The 26,552-nt window shown below is 38.6% G+C and overlaps 1 protein-coding gene across 6 annotated transcripts in view; it reads right to left on the bottom strand.

Annotated features, from left to right (window-relative positions):
* The window catches only part of RIC1 (RIC1 homolog, RAB6A GEF complex partner 1), a 147,999-nt gene that overhangs the window by 104,380 nt on the left and 17,067 nt on the right, over positions 1-26,552 (bottom strand). For all 6 annotated transcript variants that reach the window (XM_055092177.2, XM_063594494.1, XM_008977015.4 and 3 more), the window contains exon 2: positions 15,200-15,307. In XM_055092177.2, coding sequence (XP_054948152.1) covers positions 15,200-15,307 — 108 coding nt within the window. The remainder of the gene's footprint in view (positions 1-15,199; positions 15,308-26,552) is intronic.

Consider the following 26,552-nt stretch of genomic DNA (forward strand, 5'->3'; position numbering starts at 1 on the left):
TTTTTAAGCTCACTTAGAGAACTGTGAAATCTCAGATCCTGTCTCAGTGCCTTAAGGAGTGGCAAAGCAAACCTTTCCCTCTGCCTGGTCCTTCAGCACCTATTCTTTCCCTAAAGAACTTGATATCTTGATGATTCTGACTTTAGGCTCATGTTTATACTCCTGAGAAGAGAAGAGGAGTCAGGAATGGGGGCTTAGTCCTTCTATCTTCTCAGAATTTAGAAATTAACTTAAACCATTTCTACTAGTTGTTCAAAGTTTTTGTTTGTAGCCTCTGCCTGCAAAACAGGTTCTTTTTTATCTTCATTTCTTTCATTATGATATAAAATAATACAGGCTGGGTGCAGTGACTCATGCCCATAATCCCAACACTTCGGGAGGCCGAGGCAGGCGAGTCACCCGAGGTGAGGAGTTAGAGACCAGCCTGGCCAACATGGCAAAACCCTGTCGCTACTAAGAATACAAAAATTAGTTGGGCCTGGTGGCGAGCACCTGTAATCCCAACTACTTGGGAGGGTAAGGCAGGGAGAACTGCTTGAACCTGGGAGGCGGAGGTTGCAGTGAGCAGAGATTGCGCTGCGCCACTCCACTCCAGTCTGGGTGACAGAGCAAGATGCCGTCTCAAAAAAAAAAAAAATAATAATAATAAAATAAATAATACAGAGAGCCATCAATTATTTGGTAATAGTTTAGAAAGGTCACTGATATTTTTGTATCATCTGTTTAGCAAGACATTAGGAGGAGGAGAGGAGCCTGAATTCTGCTAAAGTGTAAATGTAAACAATTACCAGTCACTATTCCAGAGGTCACAAGATTTGCAACTTCCCCAATTACTCCTGCAGGTAACATCACTATTGTAGAACCTAAGATTGGCCTTTTCAGATACCTTCTCAGGTTTTTGCATTTCTGACGGCGGAGGGCTCCACGTGGACCCACCAACTGGTCCTGGTCCTGTGGTCCTACTCAGAAGTGGACTCGACATGAAGACCATTTTCCACACCTCTGATTGCCTCCCTAACCAATCAGCAGCACCCATTCCCTGCCCCACCAAACTATCCTTGAAAAACCCTAGCCTCCAAATTTTGGGGAAGACTGATTTGAATAATAAAACTACGGAGCTTCTGTTCAGCCAGCTCTTCATGAATTAAACTTTCTCTATTGCAATTCCTCTGTCTTGATAAATCAACTGTATTCAGGCAGCAGGCAAAACGAAACTGTTGGGCAGTTACAATAGTTTTAATGGATATATCTGGGCTCATTCCATCTTTATATAATGCTTAGGATTTTATATATAAAAATGAAATGACTCAAAAAATCATAAAAGGAGTATTAAGGCAATTTTATATTACATGGTTAAGAATTCTACTGCACAGTAGTATACAATAAGTAGGTCATGGCAGACCAACTCTCCCAACAGCTAGAAAAAGGCAGAAAACACAAAAAATTATATTTTTAAAGGCATCAGGCAAGCTATGGAATCAATAAGGCCTAGACTGATTAAAATTCATAGTAGGAGGGCTGTTCAGAAGTAAGCTGATTTTTTTTCCCCTAAGAGCATTCACCAATTCTGGGCACAGGCTAAGAAAGCAGCAGACTTAGTTCAGGCAGACGCCTGCTGGAGCAAAGAAAAATCAGCAAAGCTCTTGGCAGTTACATAGGGTTGAAGAAATAATCAGACTTGAAATGCCTCAACTCCACAGCCAATTTTTCCCACAAGACATCTGCTGAACTTAGAAGCTGCAGAAGGGGCTCAATGGCTCGAAAGCAAACTTCATACAGGCAAAGTAAAATTTCCTGTATTTGTGAGATGCACAGGTATCCATACTAATTGGAGACCTGATGTGCCTCAAACACATAACCAGTGAAAAAGATTCTGTGCTTAGTCAAACTTTAGTCAGGCTCCTGAACCTTCTTCTCTTAGGTCCATCTGTGCATTTCCTTATAAAATCCAGTTGAGCAAGACCCCCACACTTGATATCTGATTAGGTGGCTCATCCTCCAATCTCCCCTAAGTGATGTCTGATCACCCTGGTCTGTCTTCAGCAAGAATCCTGTTGTTTTAGCCAGAATCCCCATTACCCCTGATGTTTCCTCTTATTAATTTTCTACCCATTGACTCCCACACTGCTCCTTGGCTATAAATTCCCACTTGCCCATGCTGAAGAAGTGAGCCCAATCTCTCTTTCCCACTGCAAGAACCCACTGCAGTGTTCCCTATATATACTGTGATAGTCCCCAAAAAAGTTTTCCTTACTGTGTTTCAACAAGTATTATTCGATAATTTTTTCTTTAACACCAATTTTACCCTCAAGACATCTGCTGAATTTTGATGTCATATGGGCAAGATGACAATCAAATGCCCATCAATCAACAAGTGGATAAAGAAAATGTGGTATATATATACACCATCGAATACTACTCAGTCACAAAAAGGAGCAAAATAATGGCATTTGCAGCAACCTAGATGGAAGTGAAGACTATTATTCTAAGTGAAGTAATTCAGGAATGGAAAACCAAACATCCTACGTTCTCACTCATAATTGGGAGCTAAGCTATGAGAACACAAAGACATAAGAATGATACAATGGACTTTGGGGACTCAGGGAAAAAGGTGGGAGGCGGGTGAGGGATAAAAGACTACAAATTGGGTACACAGTGTACACTGCTTGGGTAATGGGTGCACCAAAATCTCCCCTCTCTTGGGAGTAGGATAAGGAAATCTTACATGACTGGCTGACAACAGAGAAAACAAAAGAGAAACTTCAGAGGCCACCCATCAGAAGAAATACATACTATGCAAAAATAGTTTCAAAAAATCATAAAAGGAACTCTTCAGTAATCAAGGAGCAGAACCCCAGCAATCTCTGAGGGCTAGGAGAATTAGATTTCCAAAGTCACCACAACATAATACTCAGTCCAGTTCTCAATGAAAAATGACAACACATAAAAAGAAACAGAAAAGTATGGCCCAGTCATAGAAAATAAAGAATATGGCAGAAACCATCCCTAAGGAAGTCCAGACATTTGAATTATTAATCTGAGACATTAAATCAACACTCTTAAATATGTTCAATGAGCTAAAGGAGACCATGGGCAAAAAACTAAAGAAAATCAAGAAAACAATGTCTAAACAAAATGAGAATATCGATAAAAGGGAAAATTTTTTTTAAAGGAACTGAAAAAATTCTGAAGATAGAAAGTACAGTAACTAAAATGAAAAATTCACTACAGAAATTCAATAGCAAATTTGAGCAGACAGAAAAGATAAATGTACTTGAAAATAAGACATTTGAAATTATGCAATCTAAGGAGCAAAAAGAAGAATAAAGAAAAATAAGCAGAGTCTGGGGGACCTGTGGGGCACCATCAATCACAACAACATACATAATATAGGAATAGAAGTATGGAGGAAAGAGAAATGGTTGAAAATGTCAGAAGCCTTAATGAAATCCGTGAATATACAAATCCAAGAAATTCCAAAAAGGATAAACTCAGAGACCCACACTGAGACATACTAGAATCAAACTGCTGAAACCAAAAGACAGAATTTTGAAAACATTAACAGAGAGCTTATCAAATATAAGGGTTCCTCAGTGATATGGTTTGGCTGTGTCCCCAAACAAATTTCATCTTGAATTGTAGTTCCCATAATCCCCATGTGTCGTGGGAGGGACCTGGTGGGAGGTAATTGAATCACAGAGGTGGTATCCTCAAGGTGTTCTCGTGATAATGAGTGAGTTCTTACGAGATCTGATGGTACTTTAATAGGTGGCTTTTCTCCCTTTGCTCAGCACTTCTCTCCTGCCACCACGTGAAGAGGGACATGTTTGTTTCCCCTGCTGCCATGATTGTAATTTTCCTGAGGCCTCCCCAGCCATGTAGAACTGTGAGTCAATTAAACCTCTTTCCTTTATAAATTACCCAGTCTTGGGCAGTTCTTTATAACAGCATGAGAAAGAACTAATACAGTAAATTGGTACTGCAGAGAGTGGGGTGCTGCTATAAAGATACCCAAAAATGTGGAAGCAACTTTGGAGCTGGGTAACTGGCAGACGTTGGAACAGTAGACATCCACACTTAAAAAGGCACATCTCAGGCCCAGTGCAGTGGCTCATGCCTGTAATCCCAGCACTTGACAGGCCAAGGCAGGATGATCGCTTGAGCCTAGGAGTTTGAGACCAGCCTAGCCAACGTAGTGAGATCATATCTCTACAAAAATTAAACAAAATCAGCCAGGCGTGGTGGTGCGTGCCTATGGTCCCAGCTACTAGGGAGGCTGAGGGAGAGGATCACTTAAGCCCAGGAAATCAAGACTGCAGTGAGCTATGATCATGCCACTGCATTTCAGCCTGGGCAACAAAACAGGAAGCTGTCTCAAAAAAAAAAAAAAAAAAGGTGGGGGTGGAGGGACATTTCAAATAAATAACCTAAATGTGCACATAAAATAACTAAATAACAAAGAGCAAAGTAATCCCGAAGCTAGCAGAAGAAAGGAAATAATAAAAGTTAGAGCAAAATAAAAAGAGAATGGAAAAACAATAAAGAAAATACACTTTAACAAAAATTATTTTTTTCCTGATACGGAGTCTTGCTGTATCGCCCAGGCTGGAGTGCTGTGACAAGATCAAAACTCATGGTAACCTTGAACTCCTGGGCACAGGTGATCCTCCTGACTCACCCTCCTGAGCAGCTAGAACTACAATCATGTGCCAACTCACCTGGCTAAGTTTATTTTTTGAAGCGATGGCATTTCGCTATGTCGCCCAGGCTCCCCTGTAACTCCCTGCCTCAAGCAATCCTCCCGCCTCAGCTTCCCAAAGTGCTGGGATTACAGACATGAGCCATCACATCCAGCCAAAAGACGACTCTTTGAAAAAATCAACAAAACTGATAAACCTCTAGGTAAGTTAAGAAAAAAGGGAGATGATTCAAATCACAAAAATCAGAAAGAACATTACCAGTAATTTTGCATAAATAACAGAGATTATGAGACTACAATAAAGAGTTGTATTCCAACAAATCAGACAAGCCAGATGAAATTGACAAAGTTCTAAAAACATACAATCTACCAAAACTGACTTGAGAACTATAAATCAATATATTGTGTGAATACAGATGCAAAAGTCCTCAGCAAATACTTCATACATCATGACAAAGTGGGATTCATTCACTGAATGCAAGGATGATTCAATACAGGAAAATCAATCAATGAAATACACTACATTAACAGGATGAAGAAAAAATCCATGTTTCTCAATTGACGCAAAGAGAGCATTTGACAAAATTTAACACCCTTTAACAATAAAAGCATGCCAGAAACTAAGAACAGAAGTAAATAACCTCAACATAATAAAGACCATATATGAAAAACCTAAAGCCAACATTATACTCAATGGTGACAGACTGAAAGCCTTCCCGCTAGAACAAGAACAAGATAAGGATACCCACTTTTACCACTTAATTCAACATAGTATTGAAAGTTCCACCAAGAGCAATTAAACAAGAAAACGAGATAAAGGCATCCAAATCAGACCACAGAGATGTATAAATAATGCACACAAAAATTATTAGAGCTAATAAAGTTAGCAAAGTCGTAGGATATAAAATCAATACACAAAAATCACATATATCCATACAGCATGGATGAGAAAGGTTTCCTGCAGTGTAGCACAGCCACACTGCCAGATCATGGCCAGACTGCTTCTTTACGTGAGACCTCAATTCCCTCCTCCTCATGGGGTAGTGGGTCTTCCCAGCTGGGGTCTTGAGCCACCCCCAATTAGACAGAGCTCTAATTTCCCCCCAGGACGGAGTATACCTGAGTGGTGGGGTAGGCTGCCACACTGGCATTCAGGCTTCTCAATCAGTCCAGCCTGTGGGTCCTGGAGAGCCCATACCAATTGGGGGCTGAAGGAATCCCCAACACAGCACACCTGCTGCAGCCAGACTGTTTCTTTAAGTGGGTCCCTGATCCCGTTCCTCCTGACTGGGTGACATCTCCCAACAGAGGTCTCCAGCCACCTCCTCCAGGCACATCTGAGCTAGCAACAGGTCAGTACCCCCCTGTGAAGGAGCTTCCAAAGAAGAAGGAGGCTGCCATCTTTGCTGTTTTGCAGCCCTCCCTGGTGATACCTCCAGGTACAGGAAAAATCGAGGCAACTAGGGTCTGGAGTAGACCCCCACAAATGGCAGCAGTTCTATGGAAGAGTGGCCTGTTAAAAGAAAAACAAACAGAAAACAACAACATCAACAAAAAAGACCCTACAAAAAACCCCATTCAAAGGTCAGCAACCTCAAAGATCAAAGGCAGATAAGCCCACAAAGATAAGAAATTAATCAATGCAAAAACGCTAAAAACTCAAAAAACCAGAGTGCCTATTCTCCTCCAAATGACCACAACACCTCTCCAGCAAGGGCTCACAACTGGGCTGAGGCTGAGAAAGCTGAATGACAGAAGTAGGCTTTGGAAGGTGGGTAACAACGAACTTCACTGAGCTAAAGGAGCAAGTTGTAACCCAATGCAAAGAAGCTAAGAAACATGACAAAACAATACAGGACGTGCCAAGTTCTTAGAGACCTTCAAAGAGACTTAGACTCCCACACAATAATAGTGGGAGACTTTAACACACCACTGACAATGTGAGAGATAAGCAGCCAGTTTAGAGAGGAATTTAACTGACCTATTAGAGCTGAGAAACACACTACAAGATCAAAAAAGACAAAGGGCATTGCATAACAATAAAGGGTTCAATTCAACAAGAAGAGCTAAATGTCCTCAATATATATGCTCCCAATATAGGAACACCCAGATTCACAAAGCAAGTTCTTAGGGACCTTGAAAGAGATTTAAACTCCCACACAATAATAGTGGGAGACTTGAACACACCACTGACAATACTAGGAGGAGCCAGTTTAGAGAGGAACATAACCAACCTGTTAGAGCTCAGAAACATACTACAAGAACTTCACAATGCAATCACAACTATTAATAGAATAGACCAAGTGGAGAAAAGAATCTCAGAGCTTGAAGACTACCTTGCTGAAATAAGATAAGCGGACAAGAATAGAGAAAAAAGAATGAAAATGAATAAAACCTCTGAGAAATGTGGGATTATGTAAATAAACTGAACCTAAGACTGATTGGGGTACCTAAAAGAGATGGGGAGAATGGAACCAAGTTGGAAAACATATTTCAGGATATCATCCAGGAGAACTTCCCCAACCTAGGAAGACAGGCCAACATTCAAATTCAGGAAATGCAGAAAACCTCAGTAAGATATTCCCTGAGAAGATCAACCCCAAGACATATAATCATCAGATTCTGCAAGGTCAAAATGAAAGAAAAATGTTAAGAGCTGTCAGACAGAAAGACCAGGTCACCTACGAAGGGGAGGCCCATGAGACTAACAATAGACCTCTCAGTGAAAATCCTAAAAGCCAGAAGAGATTGGGGCCAATATTAAACATTCTTTTTTTTTTTTTGACGGAGTCTCGCTCCGTTGCCAGGCTGGAGTGCAGTGGTGCAATCTCAGCTCACTGCAACCTCTGCTTTCTGGGTTCAAGCAATTCTCCTGCCTCAGCCTCCTGAGTAGCTGGGACTACAGGTATGCGCCACGACACTCAGCTAATTATTTTTGTATTTTTAGTAGAGATGGGGTTTTTCACAATGTTGGCCAGGATGGTGTCGATCTCTTGACCTCGTGATCCGCCTGCCTTGGCCTCCCAAAGTGCTGGGATTACAGGTGTGAGCCACCGCACCTGGCCAATATTAAACATTCTTAAAGTAAAGAATTTCCAACCCAGGATATCATATCTGGCGAAACTAAGCTTTATAAGCAAAGGAGAAACAAGATCCTGTTCAGACAAGCAAACGCTGAGGGAATTCGTAACCATCAGACCTGCTTTGCAAGAGCTCCTGAAGGAAGCACTAAATATGGAAAGGAAAAACCATTACCAGCCACTACAAAAACACACTGAAGTAAACAGATCAGTGACACTATGAAGGAACCACATAAGTCTGCAAAATCACCAACTAGTATCTTGATGACAGGATCAAATCCACACATAACAATACTAACCTTAAATGTAAATGGGCTAAATGCTCCAATTAAAAGACACAGAATGGCAAGCTAAATAAAGAACCAAGACCCAGCGGTATGCTGTCTTCAAAAGACCCATATCATGTGCAAAGACACACATCCCAAAATAAAGGGATGGAGGAAAATTTACCAAGCAAATGGAAAACAGAAAGAACCACGGACTGCGATCCTAGTTTCTCACAAAACAGACTTTAAATGAAAAAAGACAAAAAAGGCAAAGGGCATTACATAAAGGGTTCAATTTAACAAGCGCCAAATATCCTCCATATATGCACACACAGTATAGGAACACCCAGATTCATAAAGCAAGTTCTTAGAGACCTTCAAAAAGACTTAGACTCCCACACAATAATAGTAGCAGACTTAACACACCATTGACAATATTAGGCAGATCACCAAGACAGAAAATTAACAGATATTCATGATCTGAACTTAGTTCTAGATCAAGTGGACCTGACAGATATCTACAGAACTCTCCATCCTAAAACAACAGAAACTAATTGTTCTCATCATCACAAGGCACTTACTCTAAATTTGATCACATAATCGGAAGTAAAACCCTCTTCAGCAAATGCAAAAGAACTGAAATGATAACACTCTCTCAGACCACAACACTCAAAAAAATTCACTCAGAAGAATTAAGAAATTCACTCAAAACCACACAACTACATGGAAATTGAACAGCCTGCTCCTGAGTGACTTGAGTAAATAATGAAATTAAGGCAGAAATCAAGAAGTCCTTTGAAACTAATGAGAACAAAGAGACAATGTACCAGAATCTCTGGGATGCAGCTAAAGCAGTGTTGAGGGAAATTTATAGCACTACATGCCCACATCAAAAAGCTACAAAGATCTCAAGTTAACAACCTAACACCACAACTAAGAGAACTAGAGAAACAAGAACAAACCCAAAAGCTAGCAGAAGACAAGATATAACCAAGATCAGAGCAGAACTGAAGGAGATAGAGACATGAAAGACCATTCAAACGATCAATGAATCCAAGAGCTGGTTATTTAAAAAAATTAATAGAATAGATAGACTGCTAGCTAGATTAATAAAGAAGAAAAGAGAAGATTTAAATAAACACAATCAGAAATGATAAAGGGGATATCATCCTGACCCCAAAGAAATACAAACAATCATCAGAGAATACTATAAACGCATCAATGCACATTAAATAGAAAATCTAGAAGAAATGGATACATTTCTGGACACATACACCCTCCCTAAGACTGAACTAGGAAGAAACTGAATCTCTGAATAGACCAATAATGAGTCCTGAAATTGAGAAGTAATACAGAGCCTAGCAACCCAAAAAAAAAAAAAGCAGCCCAGGACAGACAGATTCACAGCTGAATTCTACCAGAGGTACAAAGAAGAGCTGGTACTATTTCTACTGAAACTATTCCAAAACAATTGAAAATTAGGGATTCCTCCTTAATTCATTCTATGAGGCCAGCATCATCTTGATACCAAAACCTGGCAGAGACAAAACAAAAAAAAGAAAACCTCAGGCCAATATGCTTGATGAACATCAATGCAAAAATTCTCAACAAAATACTGGCAAATATCCAGTAGCCCATCAAAAAGTTTATCCATCATGTCCAAGTAGACTTCATCCCCGGAATGCAAGACTGGTTCAACATACACAATTCAATAAATGTGATTCATCGCATAAACAGAACTGAACACAAAAACCACATGATTATCTCAATAGATGCGGAAAAGGTCTTTAATAAAATTCAACATCGCTTTAGGTTAAAAACTCTCAATAAACCAGATATTGAAGGAACATACTTCAAAATAATAAGAGTCATATATGACAAACCCACAGCCAATATCATAATGAATGGACAAAAGCTGGAAGCATTCCCCCTGAAAAAAGGCACAAGACAAGGATGCCCTCTCTCACCAGTCCTATTCAACATAGTATTGGCAGTTCTGGCCGGGGCAATCAGGCAAGAGAAAGAAATAAAGGGTATTCAAATAGGAAGAGAGAAAATTAAACTATCTTTGTTTGCAGATGACATGATCCTATATTAGAAAACCCCATTGCCTCAGCCCAAAAGCTTTGTAAGCTGATAAACAACTTCAGCAAAGTCTAAGGATAGAAAATTAATGTGCAAAAATCATAAGCATTCTTATACATCAACAGGCAAGCAGACAGCCAAATCATGAATGAACTCCCATTCACAGTTGTCACAAATGAATAAAATACCTAGCAATACAGCTAACAAGGGAGGTGAAGAACCTCTTCAAGGGGAACTACAAACCAACGTTCAAACAAATGACAGATGACACGAACAAATGGAAAAACATTCCATGTTCATGGCTAGGAACAGTCAATATTGTGAAAATGGTTATACTACCCAAAGTAATTTATAGATTCAATGCTATTCCCATTAAACTACCACTGACATTCTTCACAGAATTAGAAAAAAACTATTTTAAAATTCATATGGAACCAACAAAGAGTCCGAACAGCCAAGGCAATCAAAGCAAAAAGAACAAGGCCAGAGGCATCATGCTACCTGACTTAAAACTGTAACACAGGGCTACAGTAACCACAACAGCATGGTACTGGCACAAGAATAAACACATAGACCAATGTAACAGAATAGAGAACCCAGAAACAAGAACACACACCTACACCATCTGATCTTAGCAAACCTGACAAACACAAGCAATGGGGAAAGGATTCCCCATGTAATATATGGTGCTGGGAGTACTGGCTAGCTGTATGCAGAAAATTGAAACTGGACCCCTTCCTTACACCCTAAAGGAAAATCAACTCAAGACTGATTAAAGATTTAAATGTAAAACCCAGGAAGAAAATCTAGACAATACCATTTGGGACACAGGCACAGGCAGAGATTTCACGACAAGGATGACAAAAGCAATTGCAACAAAAGCAAAAATTGACAAATGGGATCTAATCAAACTGAAGAGCTTCTGCACAGCAACAGAGACTATCATTGGAGTGAACAGATAAACAACAGAATGGGAGCAAATTTTTGGAATCTATTAATCTGACAAAGGTCTAATATCCAGCATCTACAATGAACTTAATAACTTACAAGAAAAAAAAAAATCCCATTAAGAAGTGGGCAAAGGACATGAACAGACACTTCTCAAAAGAAGACATAAATGTGGCCAACAAATACATTTTAAAAAGCTCAACATCACTGATTATTAGAGAAATTCAAATCAAAACCACAATGAGATACCATCTCACACAAGCCAGAATGGCTATTACTAAAAAGTCAAAAAACAACAGGTGCTGGTTAGGTTGTGGAGAAAAAGGAATGCTTTTACACTGTTGGTAGGAGTGGAAATTAGTTCAACCATTATGGAAGACAGTAGGCAATTCCTCAAAGACCTAGAGGCAGAAATACCGTTTGACCCAATAATCTCATTACTGGGTATACCCCCCAAAATATAAATCATTCTATTACAAACATTCATGCATGCATATATTCACTGCAGCACTATTCACAATAGCAAAGACATGGAATCAACCTGAATATCCCCCGATCACAGACTGAATAAAAGAAATGTGGTACATATACACCATGGAATACTATGCAGCCATAAAAAGGAACAAGATCATATCCTTTGCAGGGACATGGTTGGAGCTGGAAACCATTATCCTCAGCAAACTAACACAGGAACAGAAAATCAAATACCACATGTTTTCACTTATAAGTGGGAGCTGAATGATGAGAACATATGGACACATGGGGGAAACAACATACACTGGGGTCTGTTAGAGGATGGAGGGGCAGGGCGCAGGATGAGGGAGAGCATCTGGAAGAATAGCTAATGGATGCTGGGCTTAATACCTAGGTGATGGCATAATCTGTGCAAGGAAACCACCATAGCACATGTTTACCTATGCAACAAACCCACACATCCTACACATGTACCCTGAAGTTAAAAGTTGGAAAAAATCAGATATATGTCTACACACTTGGAATGAACAACCAAAAAGGAAACTTAAAAACAATTCCATTTACAATAGCATCAAAAAGAAATTTAAAACTTAAAAATAAATTTAATGAAGCAGGAAAAAGACTTGCATACTGAACACCAGAAAACACTCCTTACAGAAATTGAAGGTCTAAATAATTGGTAAGACATTGCATGTTCATAGGTTGGAAGACTTAAATTAATGCTTCCCAAAGAGAACTACAGATTCAACGCAGTCTCTACCAAATTCCCAATGGTATTTTTTACAGAAATAGAAAACCAGTTCAAAAAGTCATATAGCATCTTAGGGACTGGCTCAGAATAGTCAAAACTATAGATGATACTGAACTTATGATGGTTCAACTTACGACATTATGATGGATGTTTGGGGCTGTTAAATTTTTGACTTATGGTATTTTCAACTTACAATGGGTTGACAATGGGTTGACATGACTTATATCCTGAAATACAACAATAAAATTGGAGGATTCCACTTCCTGATTTCAAAAGTTACTACAAAGCCACAGTAATTTAAAAACTGTGGTACTGGAATAAGGACAGACATATATAACAATAAAACAGAATGGAGCATCCAGAAATAACCCCAAATACCAATGGCCAATTGATTTTCAACAAGACTACCAAGACCATTCAATGGGAAAAAAATAGTTCTTTAACATATTGTACTGTAACATTTAACATAAAGTACAACTTTTTTTGGTAATATACATTCACTAATGAGAATTAGATTCTTTTTGTGGAAATAACATTTTTGGTAAATTGGGGTTTAAAGTACTTTTCCCTATCATCAAAATTGAGTGCAAATTTTCATCCATTAATGCTGGTCCTTAATGAGATTTTACATACTTCATATTTGAAAACATTTTCTAATACAGCAAAAGCTATTTTCCAAAGTTATTTAGTGTCTGTTAAGTGGTAGATGGTGGTCCTTCAAGTAAAGAAAAAAAAAAAAAGTCAGTCTCGGTAAAAAAAAAAACAAAAAACTTTCCAATAAACTTTTATCACTACCCAAGCCATAACAGCTGTGGAGGAGGGCAATTCAAGATATTCCTGCTTCCATCTCTGAAAAAACTTACACTAACCATAGGTTTTAAAAGTCTTATATTTTCACAAACTTTGCAAATCTGTCCAACTAAGTATTTTGCTGCTCCATGTGGATTTTTACTACTATCAATTAATACAACTTCTTAGATTCTACTTCGGGTTGTACTGAATTAGTATTTTCTCAACTCCTTTGAGAATTTTTTTCATCTGGAATTGTTCCGCAGGTCATTCACAGTAATTCTTAGTCAATTCATACTTCACATGGACCACTGAAATTTACAACTGAGCAGTATTATAACATCTGTCAATTTATCAAAAACCAAGCAAACTTACTTTTACTGCACTTTCATTTTCATATTTTATTTTTGTGAAGGAATTTTGTGGTGAGCTGTTCTGTGCTAAATTTTTTAATTCTTCTAACTTAACCTTCAGTACATTCTGATAAGTGCTTAGTCTAGTGATGTCAGCTTATATTCTTTTGGCATAGCTATAGTGCCATTGAATAATAAATACAATATTTTGCCATCTAATTCAATAATAAAATAAACCACACTACAGTGTGCTTTAAAAACAAAACAAAGTCTTTTTGTCTTCTTTGGTTCTTTTGACATGAGTATGTACTAGAATAAAAATAATATAAAATGTCACAGAATGGCAATATGTGTACACTTGAAATGTTATGAAGTTACAACTGTGTTACTACACAGTGCATTGAACAGAAGAGCGAAGCAATGAGAGCACCACATACACTTGCTGTAAGAACTTCAACTCAATCTGCTATTGTAGCTTGAAAGAAGTTACAGACAATACATAAATCAGTGAGGATTTTCATGCCCCAGTAAAATTTTAGTTATGGACACTGAAATTTAAGTATCACATAATTTTCAACAGTAGCAAATATTCTTCTTTGACTTGTTTTGATTATTTAAATATGTAAAAACTATTCTTACATTATGGTCTGTGTACAAACAGGCACCAGGGCATATTTGGTACATGGTCAGTCATCTGCAAACTCCTGCTATAGGAAGCATAGAACTACTCAGTATTTTTCATCATATGGAACATTTCAGATTATTAACCTAGTCAGTGTTATATATAGTATGGACTAGAAAGGGACCAACGCAAAGAGATAAGTTAGATATAAGGATATAGTAAATGGAAGCTGAGTAGCTAAGTTTATACCTTATCTCTCTAATATACACTACCCATGTAACCTTGGATAAGACAATTTTTCAGATCCTCAATTTACACATCCATTATGAAGGATAATAATATCTACTTCAAAGCACTTATCTAAAGATTAAACGGGATGATCCATGTAAACTGATTACAATTGTACTCATCGGATAGGAGGTGCTCAATAATGTTAATTAACCACATATATTACTGCTAATGCATATTAAGTCATAATGACAGCCTTAGACAGTGATGAAACATGAACTGAAAAGGTAAAATTAAACATATCTAGGCACGTTTAATAGAACAGAAGAAAAAAAGGAGAAACAGATCCAAATGGATATGGAAATTTTAGTATGACATATGCACATAAAGCTTATTATTTTCTGGAATATCTTTTGGAATGGAAGGGAGGAATTTAAATATAAATTCAAGAATATCATGTGAATATGTTTTAAAAAACTAGATAAGACTTCAAGGACAAAACAGTAAAGTGAGAACAACAAACAGAAAAGGATACAGGTGCTATGTTTAGGGATGGAAGGAAGCAGCAGAGTCAAAACAGAAGCTATAGTAGGAGTAACACGCACAGAATAATTAGTAAAGCAGTTAGACTTCAAGGGCAAAACAGTAAAGTGAGAACAACAAACAGAAAAGGATACAGGTGCTATGTTTAGGGATATAGGTGCTTTGTTAAGGAAGTAGCAGTCAGAAGAAAAGCTATAGTAGGAGTAATCCACATAGAATAATCAGTAAAGCAATTCCTATCAGAATAAAATAAATACTTATGAGTGCAAAAGACTGAAAGAAAGTCATCTAAGAGAATCAAATTTAAATGCGATGTAATGATTTCATAAGAAAACACTATTTAGCGGTAAAATCTACTTACTGATACAGCTATCATGGTACTATCTGGCCTCCATTCAGCTTGCTTGTAGGATCCAAACTGAGTAGATGATTTTGCAGGCTCCTTGTAGGTTACAATTAACACACTAGGCTGTGTGATTAAAAAAAAAAAAAGTTGTATTTTTTATCAATATCTCATAAAAATACACAAATAAAATTTAAGATAACAGAGTATTCAAAGTATTTTTACAGTAAAATAAAAGACAATATTGATATTAAACTATCAGCTTTCAACATTGCAAGCATATCAACCAAAACAAAGACCTAAACCTACGCCTGTATTATTAAAGAAACTGAATTAATAATTAATAATCATCCAAAACAGAAAGAACCAGGACTAAATGTGTTCATAGGTGAAGTCTACCAAACGTTTAAGGGAGAAATTACACCAATTCTTTACAAAGCCTTCCACAAGATAGAAGCAGGAGTACTTCCTAATTTTGAGTCCAGCATTCCCTTAATACCAAAATCAGAAAAGGATATTACATGAAAAGAAAACTACAGGCCAGGCGCGGTGGCTCATGCCTGTAATCCCAGCACTTTGGGAGGCCACTGTGGGCGGATCACAAGGTCAGGAGATGGAGACCATCCTGGCTAACACAGTGAAACCCCGTTTCTACTAAAAATACAAAAAAATTAGCTGGGCGTGGTGGCAGGCGCCTGTAGTCCCAGCTACTCAGGAGGCTGAGGCAGGAGAATAGCGTGAACCTGGGAGGCAGAGCTTGCAGTGAGCCGAGATCACAACAACACTGCACTCCAGCCTAGGTGACAAAGCGAGACTCTGTCTCAAAAACAAAAACAAAAAAACACTACAGATCAACATCTCTTATGAACATAGACATAAAACCTCTCAACAAAATATTAGCAAATCAAATCCAACAAGGTATTAAAAAAAATTAAACACCATAACCAAATACGATATACCCCAGAAATACAAGCCTGGTTCAGCATTCAAAACTCAATTAATATAATCCATCACATCAACAGGCTACAGAAAAATCACATGATTATTTCAATAAACACAGAAAAAGCACTTAACAAATCTAACAACCAAGATAAAAACGCTGAGCAAGGCCGGGCGCCATGGCTCATGCCTGTAATCCCAGCACTTTGGGAGGCTGAGGCTGGCAGATCACCTGAGGTCAGGAGTTTGCGACCAGCCTGGCCAATATGGTGAAACCCCATCTCTACTAAAAATACAAAAATTAGCCGGGTGTGGTGGCAGGCGCCTATAATCCCAGCTATTTGGGAGGCTGAGGCAGGAGAATCACTTGAACCTGGGAGGTGGAGGTTGCAGTGAGCTGAGATTGTGAGACTGCACTCCAGCCTGGGCAAAAGAGTGAGACCCTGTCTCCATAAAACAAAACAAATAAACAAAAAACACTGAGCAAACTACAGAACAACACTCATTCATGATTTTAAAAAAACCTCTCAGGAATAGAAAGAAATTTTTTCAACGTGATAAAGAACATCTATGAGAAACCTACAGCTCAAGGCTTTCCTGCTAAGATCAGGAACAAGGGAAGGATGTCTCCACTCACAGCAGCTTTTCAACAGAATAGTGGAAGTCCCAGCTAATTCAATAAGACCACAAAAAGGAATAAAAGGTAAAGAGATTGGGAAGGAATAAATAAAACTGTCTTTACTCATAGATAATGTGATCATCTATGTAGAAAATTTGACAGAATTGACCCGAAAATCCTCCTAGAATAAGTAACTATAGCAAGGTTACAGGATCCAAGATTAATATACAAAAGTCAATAAATTTTCTATATACCAGCAATAAAAAAGTGGAATTTGTCATTATAAACACATTTGCAGGCCAGGCGCAGTAGCTCATGCCTGTAATCCCTACACTTTGAAAGGCCAAGGCAGGCAGATCACTTAAGGTCAGGAGTTCAAGACCAGCCTGGCCAACATAGTGAAACCCATCTCTACTAAAAATACAAAAATTAGCCAGGTGTGGTTACATCTCTACTAAAAATACAAAAATTAGTCCCAGCTACTCAGGAGGCTGAGGCAGAAGAACTGCTTAAACCTGGGAGGTACAGGTTGCAGTGAGCTGAGACTGCGCTACTGCACTCCACCCTAGGCAAGAGAAACTGAACCTCAAAAACAAAAACAAAGCTGCGCACAGTGGCTCACGCCTGTAATCCCAACACTTTGGGAGGCCAAGATAGACAAATCACCTGAGGTCAGGAGTTCGAGACCAGCCCGCCAACATGGTGAAACCCCGTCTCTACTAAAAAATTACAAAAATTAGCTGGACATGGTGGCAGTCACCTGTAATCCCAGCTACTCAGGAGAATGTGGCAGGAGAATCGCTTGAACCCGGGAGGCAGAGGTTGCAGTGAGTCAATACCACACCATTGCACTCCAGCCTGGGTAGCAAGAGTGAGACTCTATCTCCAAAAAAAAGAAACCAAACAAACAAAAACAAAAAACACACACTTGCAGCCTGGGCAACATGGTGAAACCTTGTCTCTACAAACAAAACAATACAAAAATTAGCTGGGCATGGTGGCACACCCCTGTAGTCCCAGCTACTCAGGAGGCTGAAGTGGGAGATTGCTCGAGCCTGGGAAGCAGAGGTTGCAGTGAGCTGAGATCATGTCACTGCACTCCAGCCTAAGTGATAGAGTAAGATGCTGTCTCAAAAACATAAAAAATGTAAAAAGCATTTTAAAAAAACTATGTAACAGAATACGTTTATCTATAGAAAAAAGTTACAAAACACTAATGAAAGATACCAAAGAAGAGCTAAATAAATGGAGACAGGCTGGGTGTGGTTGTGCACGCCTGTAATCCCAGCACTTTGGGAGGCTGAGGCAGGCAGATCACCAGGTCAAAAGTTTGAGACCAACCTGGCCAACACAGTGAAACCCCATCTCTACTAAAAATACAAAAATAAGCCGGGCATAGTGGTGTGCACCTGTAGTCACAGCTACTCTGGAGGCTGAGGCAGGAGAATCACTTGAACCCAGGAGACGGAGGCTGCAGTGAGCCAAGACTGCGCCACTGCACTCCAGCTTGGGTGACAGAGTGAAACTCCGTCTCAAAAAAAGAAAGAAAGAAAGAAAGAAAAAAATAAATGGAGACATATACCATGTTAATGAATACAAAGACTCAATACTGTCACAATATGTCAGTTCTTCCCAACTTGATATACAGATTTAATACAATCTCAATCAAATTCCCAGCAATTTATTTTCTGGATATCAACAAAGTCACTCTAAAGTTGATACAGAGAGGCAAAAGACCAAGACTAGCAACTTAATACTGGAGAAGACAATGTTGGAAGACCGGCACTACCTGACTTCAAGACTTACTATAAAGCTAAAGTAGTCAAGAAAGTGTGGTATTAACAAAATAATAAACAAATCAATCAATGGAACAGAATAGAGAGCCCAGAAATAGACACACACAAATATATGCCAACTGATCTTTAACAAACAAGGAAAGGAAGTACAACAGAGAAAAGACAGTCTTTGCAATGAATAGTATTCAAACAACTAGACGTCAACATTCACAAAAATAAATAACTGATGAACACAGATGCAAAAGTCCTCAACAAAATGGTAGCAAACCAAATTCAACAATTCATCATGATCAAGTAGGACTGATCCCAGGAATGCAAGGATGGTTCAGCACAGACAAATCAATAAATGTGATATATTACATTAACAGAATAAAAGGCAAAAACCCCATGATCATTTCAGGAGAGGCAGAAAAAGCATTTGACAAAACTCAACATCTATTCTTGACAACAACTCTTAATAAATTAAGAATAGAAAGAACGTAACTCAACACAATAAAAGCCATATATGACAAACCCATAGCTAACACTACTGAATAAGGAAAAGTTGAAATCTTTTCCTCTAATCTGGAATAAGATAAGGATACTATCTTTCACCACTTTTATTCAACGCAGTACTGGAAATCCTAGCCAGAGCAATTAGGCAAGAAAAAAAAAGAATAAAAAATATCCAAATTAATTGGAAAGGAGAAGTCAAATTAACCCTATTTGCAGGTAACACAATCTAACATATAGAAACCCTAAAGATGCCACCAAAAAAGTGGTAGAACAAAATAATTCAGTAAAGTTGTAGAATACAAAATCAATATACAAAAACCAGTAATGCCTCTATACACTAATAGTGAATTAGCTGAAAAAAGAAATCAACAAAACAATCACACTTATTAATAGCTATAAAAAAACCCAAAGAACAAAAAATTTAATTAAAGAAGTAAAAGATCACTACAATGAAAACTATGAAACAGTAATAAAATGAAGAAAACACAAATACATGGAAAGATATCCCATGTTTATAGATTGGAAAAATTAATACTGTTAAATTGTCCATATGACCCAAAGTGATCTACAGATCCAATGTAATCCCTACCAAAATATCAATGATATGCCTCACAGCAGTGGAAAACACAAGCCTAAAATTCATACTGAACCACAGAGGACCTCAAATAGCCAAAGCAATCTTGAACAAAAATAACAAAGTTAGTGGAATTACACTACCTGACTTCAAAATATACTACAAAGCTATATTAACCAAAACACCATGGTATTGGCAATAAAAGCAAATAAAACAATGGAACAAAATAGCCCAGAAATAAATCCATGCTTTTACAGCCAACTGATTTTCAAAAAACAGGTGCCAAGAGCACACATTGGAGAAAGGATAATCTAATAAATGGTGCTGGGAAACCTGGATAGCCACATGCAAAAGAATGAAATTAGACCCTTATCTTACTATACACAAAACTCATTTCAAAATAGATTAAAGAGGCTGGGTGCGGTGGCTCATGCCTGTAATCCCAGCACTTTGGGAGGCCGAGGTGGGCAGATCACTTGAGATCAGGAGTTCAAGACCAACCTGGCCAACATGGCAAAACCCCATCTCTAATAAAAAAAATACAAAAATTAGCTGGGCATGGTGGCATGCACCTGTAATCTCAGCTACTCGGGAGGCTGAGGCAGGAGAATCACTTGAACCCAGGAGGTGGAGGTTGAAGTGAGCTGAGATCACACCACTGCACTCAAGAATGAACGATGGGGTGAGACTGTCTCAATAAAAAAAAAAAAAAAAAAGATTAAAGACTTAAATGTAAGACCCAAAACTATGAAACTACTGGAAGAAAAACATAAAGGAAATGATTCATTATATTGGTCTGAGCAAGGAATTTTTTGGATAAGACCTGAAAAGCACAGGCAACAACAGCAAAAATAGAGGAGGGGCTTCAAGATAGCTGACTAGAGACATCAGCCCTTGCCTCCTTCACAAAAAAAAAACCCAAACAGGGAGTAGTCACACTTTCAACAGAACATCTAAGACACAACATTGGAATTTAGCAGAGAAGTGACAGGAAACACCTAAAGCAAGGAAGAAGAGGGAAGCAAGGTTGTTTGCTTGGCCTTTATCGACCTGGAGCACAGAGCAGATCTCCAGTGTGGGGGAAAGGTAAATGAGAGATACCCAGCAGCTCACACTCGCACCACGGACTCCTGCAACCCTAGCTTACAGAGAGGGGGTCCAGAGACTAGCATAGAGAACTTCTTAGAGACCACGTGATGACACTGCTCCAGAGAGAGAGCTCACACTGGGTCCTGTACCACCTGCATGAGACCTAAACAGTTACAGCATGGTGTCATTTTCAGTCCAGCTCTTAACAGGCTGCATCCTGCCCTTGAGCACAAGAGTCCCTGCATTTCCACATTAGTAAAGCCCTACTAACATTCCCTGTATCCACCTGGGGGCCTACAGTGATGCAATGCCACTTGGACCCAGCAGAGTGGCAGAGTCCCTGGTATTAAAGCATATATAAAATCCTACACTGTGGAGAACAGGCAAGTGCAATGCACTGGGGAGGGTATACTGGGGAGGCTATCACAAGGACAAAAAGAGCCAAAGCGTACACTTCTGAGAGCCTAAACCCTGCTAGCCTGGGGTTGCTGCCACTGACAGTAACCCCATCTCCACAAACAGCAAGACTGCAGCACACTTGAACATGTCCTGAGGACAGAATCTCCCAGCATGCCAGTGTCAATGTTCCTGACACTGCTTGGAGCAAAGCATACCACACCTGCCCCACCCCAGCCTCTGGTGTGAGGCTACTGACACCGACACCAACCCTATCCCCTCTAGTAGCAGGGCCACAGTGGACATGCACATGCCCTGAGGAAAGGCTCTCTCTATCCACTGTTGCTACCTGAGCACTCTACCAGGGGGCCTGAAGACAGGCCCACCTGGCCTGGCACCACACACCCCCAAGGGCCCAAGCATACAGATTGGAGCATAGAGATTGCCTCACCCTGTCTGCCACTCACACATACGCACTACTACAGGGAAGCCTGAGAGTCAGCCCACCCAGCCTGATGCTACCATCACAACTACTGCCATAGCCCATACCACATGCACTGCCCAGGGATCCAAGGACCTACCCACTCACCTGGTCATCCACTGCAACCACCAGCACCTAAGCAAGCCATATGAAGCCTAAGAATCAACCCAATTAAACCTGCTAACACCATGCCTGTGTACCCTGGGGCCGAAGGACAGGCACACAGTCTGCTGCTGCCACCACTGGTGCCCAAGGACTGGCCTACCTAGCATCCCACTGCCCAGGAGAACTTCACCTCAGCCTCTGCTAACAATTGCACCCTAAACCACTGAGGAAATCACAGACACCACTAATGCTATATATGGCTAAAAAGGTCATATGAAAAATACACTACTGCACACACCCAGAATCAAAGACAAGGTGCCCTACCCAACCAACACCACGGATAGATCTTCAGGAAAAAGTCTACCTCTCTGAAAGTCAATCTAAAAAACTGGAAGAAGCAACTGTTACACCAGAGGTACAGACATCAACTTGTAAGTATACAAGTAATGTGAAAAAAAAACAAGAAATTATGACATCTCCAAAGGAACACAATAATTCCCCAGCAACAGATTCTAATAAAAAAGAAATTTATGAAATGCCAGAAACAGGATTCAAAATAATACTAAAGACACTCAGTGAGATAGAGAACACAAAAATACAAAGAAATCAGAAAAACAATTCAAGATATGAATGAAAAATTCACCAAAAAGATAGATATCATAAAAAAGGAACCAAACAGAAATCCTCGAACCGAAGAATTCACTAAGTGGAATAAAAAATACATTCAAGTGCTTCAGCAATGGATGATATCAAGCAGAAGAATGAATTTCAGATTTTTGAAATAACTCAGAAAACAAAACAAGAATAAATAAGAATGAACAAAGCCTACATGACATATGGGACACCATAAAGTGATCTATTTGAATTTCTGGTGTTACAGAAGGCAAAGAGAAGATCAAAGGAGCAGAAAAAGAACCAATGGACATTCAGGAGTATTCTATGTAATTACCATTTATGTTGACAGTTTTCTAAGTTCCTCTTGGTATTAATTTCTAGTTTCAGGATTCTACTGTGGTCTAAGAAGACACTTGATATAGTTTTGAGTTTAATTTTTTTTTCTTTTTTAAGATAGGGTCTATCTCTGTTGCCAGGCTGGAGTGAAGTGGCACAATCATAGCTCATTGCAGCCTTTACCTCCCTGGCTCAAATGATTCTCCCACTTCAGCCTCCCAGAGTTTTAAAATGTTTTGAGACTTGTTTTGTGCATAGCAAAGGAAACAATCCAACAGAGTAAAGAAATAACCTTCCTTTTGAATGGTAGACAATAGTTGCAAACTATGCATCTGACAAGAAACTAAAAACCAGAATATACAAGGAACTCAAACAACTCAACAGTTAAAACAAAACATTCCCATTAAAAAGTGGGCAAAAGACATAAACATTTTTTCAAAAGACATATGGATGGCCAACAGGTACATCAAAAGAGGCTCAACATCACTAATCATCAGGAAAATGAAAATCAAAACCACAAGATATCATCTTAACCCAGTTAGAATAGCAATTATTAAAAAGAAAACATAACAGATGTTGATGAGAATGCAGAGAAAAGGGAACTCCTGTGGTGGAAATATAAATTAGTACAGCCATTACCAAAAACAGTATGAAGATTTCTCGAAAAGTAAAAATAGAACTACCATATGATCCAGCAATCCCACTGTTAGGTATTTATCCAAAAGAAACAAAATAAATACATCAAAGGGATATTTGCACCCCCAAGTTCATAGCCACACTGTTAACATTAGCAAAGATATGGAATCAACCTAAGTGTCCACCAACAGATAATCATTTCAATTGAGTCAGAAAAAACATGATAAAACTCAATATCCTTTCATGCTAAAAATACTCAAAAAACTATGAATAGAAGCAAACTATCTCAAGATAATAAAAAGGCCATATATAAAAAACCTATACCTGGCTAGGCATGATGGCTCACAGCTGTAATCTCAGCACTTCAGGAGGCCGAAACAGGTGGATCACCTGAGGTCAGGAGCTCGAGACCAGTCTGAACAACATGGCAAAACCCTGTCTCTACTAAAAATACAAAAAATTAGTCGGGTATGGTGGCGGGCACCTGTAATCCCAGCTACTTGAGAGGCTGAGGCAGAAGAATTGCTTGAACTCGGGAGGTGGCGGTTGCAGTAAGCCGAGATCACACCATTGCACTCCGGCCTGGGCAACAGAGCAAGAAAAAACCACTATCACCACCACCACCACCACCCCCCCCCCACACACACACAAACAAAAAACAAACAAACAAAAACAAAAAACAAAACAACAACTTGTAACCAGCATCAAACTCAATGGTGAAAAGATGGAAAGCTTTTCCTCAAAGGTCAGAATTAAGACAAAGATGCCCATTCTCACCACTTCCATTCAACGTAATACCTAAAGCCCTAGCCAGAGCAATCAGCAAGGAAATGAAATAAAATAAATCTAACTTGGAAATGAATAAGTAAAATTATATGTTTGAAGATGACATGATCTTATACGTAAAGCCTCTAAAGATTCCACAACAACAACAAACCTGTTAGAATGAATGAATTCAGGAAAACTGCAGAATACAAAATCAACACAGAAAAATCAGCAAACCGTAACATCAAAAAGAACAAAGTACTTAGGACTAAACCTAACCAAGCAGGCAAAAGACTTCTACAGTGAAAACTGCAAAATATCACTGAAAGAAATTAGACACAAATAAATGAAAAGATATCCTCTGTTCGTGGATTAGAAAATTTAATATTGTTAAGATGTCAATACTACCCAAAGCAATCTACATAGTCAATGTAAGTCCTCTCAAAATCCTAACAGCATTTTTAGCAGAAACAGAAAAATCCATCCTAAAATTCATATGGATTCCCAAGAGACCTCGAATAGACAAAACAAACTTGAAAATAACAAAGTTGGACGTCTCACATTTCCTGACATCAAAACTTACTAGAAGGCTACAGCAATCAAAATACTGTCGTACTGGCACAAGGATACACATATAGACCAACAGAATAAAACACAGAGTCCAGAAATACACTCTTGCATAAATAGTCAAATTATTTTCCACAAGGCTACCTAGACCATTCAAAGGGGAAAAGGAAAGAAAGTCTTTTCAACAAACAGTGTTGGGAAAACTGGATATACACATGTAAAAAAATAAAGCCGGACCCTTATCTTATACTATATACAAAAATTGTCTCAAAATGATCAAAACTCTAAACAGAAGACCTCACCCTATAAAACTCTTAGAAGAAAGCACAAGCCAAAAACTTCATGACTTTGGATTTGAAAACAATTTCTTGGATATGATACTGAAAGCACAGGCAACAAAAAAAAAAATAGGTAAGACAGACTTCATCAAAATTGAAAATGCTGTGCATCAATGGCTACTACAAAGAGAGTAAAAATGTAACCCTTGAAATAGAAGAAAATACAGTCACGTGTCACTTTAACAAGAGGGGATAAGTTCCAAGAAATGCATCACTAGGCAATTTTGTCATCATGTGAACATCACAGTAGGTACTTAAACCTAGACGTTATGGCCTACTACACACCTTGGCTATATGGTATGCCCTATTGCTCCTAGGATACAAGCCTATATAGCATATTACTATACTGAATACATAAGCAATTGTGCCATAATGGTAAATATTTCTATATCTAAATACATCTAAACATAGAAAAAGTAATGCATTACACTATATAAAATTTCTATTGTCACTAGGCAAGAAGAATTTTTTAGCTCCATTAGAATTTTATAAGGCCACCATCATATAATGCAGTCTGTTGACAGGAACATCTCAAAATGCCATTGTGTGGAGCATAACTGTATTAGAAACCACATATCTGATAAAGGATTATACCCAGAATACACGAAGCGTTACAACTCCACAAAAAATAACCCAAGAAAAACAATGGGCAAAGAACTTCAACGGACACTTTCAAAGAAGGCATACACATGACTTACAAGTACATAAAAGATGCTCGACATTAATAACCATTAGGGAAATGCAAACCAAAACCAAGACATACCACATTGGACCCAATGGAATGGCAATCATCAAAACAACAGAAAACAAGTACTAGCAAGGATGTGAAGAAATTGGAACCACTGTATTGCTGGTAAGAATGTAAAATGATGTAGCACTGTGGAAACACAGTATATGGCAATTTCTTAACATTAAAAAAAAAAGCAAAATTTCTCAAAAAAAAAAAAAAACCTATAGAAAAACCAAATGAAACAGCAGGTCCACTTCTGGGTATGTACCCAAAAGAAGTAAAGCAGGGATCTGGATATTTGTCTACCCATGTTCACAGCAGCATTATTCACAATATCCAAGAGGTAAAAGCAGCCCATGTGTCCATCAACAGATGAATGAATAAAACAAAATGCAGTATGTACATATACAATGGAGTATCATTCAGCCTTAAGAAGGAAGGAAATTTTGGTACATGCTACAGCATGGATAAAACTTAAGACATGCTGAGTGCAATAAGTCAATCACAAAAAGACAAATAGTGTGTGGTTCCACTTGTCTGAGGTACCCACACTAATCAAATTCATAAAGACAGAAAATACAATAGTAGTTTCCAGGGACTGATGGGATGAGAAAACCAGGAATTACCATTTACAGGGTACGAAGCTTCAGTTTGGGAAAATGAAAATGAAAGTTCTGGATACTGATGGTGGTAATGGTTACATGATAATGTGAAAGTACTTAATGCTGCAGAACTTTGCGAAGTATATATCTGCTAAATAATTTGTATCAAGACATATAAAGAACTCTTACAACTGAATAATAAGAGAAATATTCCACTTAAACAAAAATGATCTAGGCATCGTGGCTAATACTTGTAATTCCAACACTTTGGGAGGATAGCCCGACAAT

This window comes from Pan paniscus, chromosome 11, assembly GCF_029289425.2.
Source record: "Pan paniscus chromosome 11, NHGRI_mPanPan1-v2.0_pri, whole genome shotgun sequence".
Taxonomy (NCBI): Eukaryota; Metazoa; Chordata; class Mammalia; order Primates; family Hominidae; genus Pan; species Pan paniscus.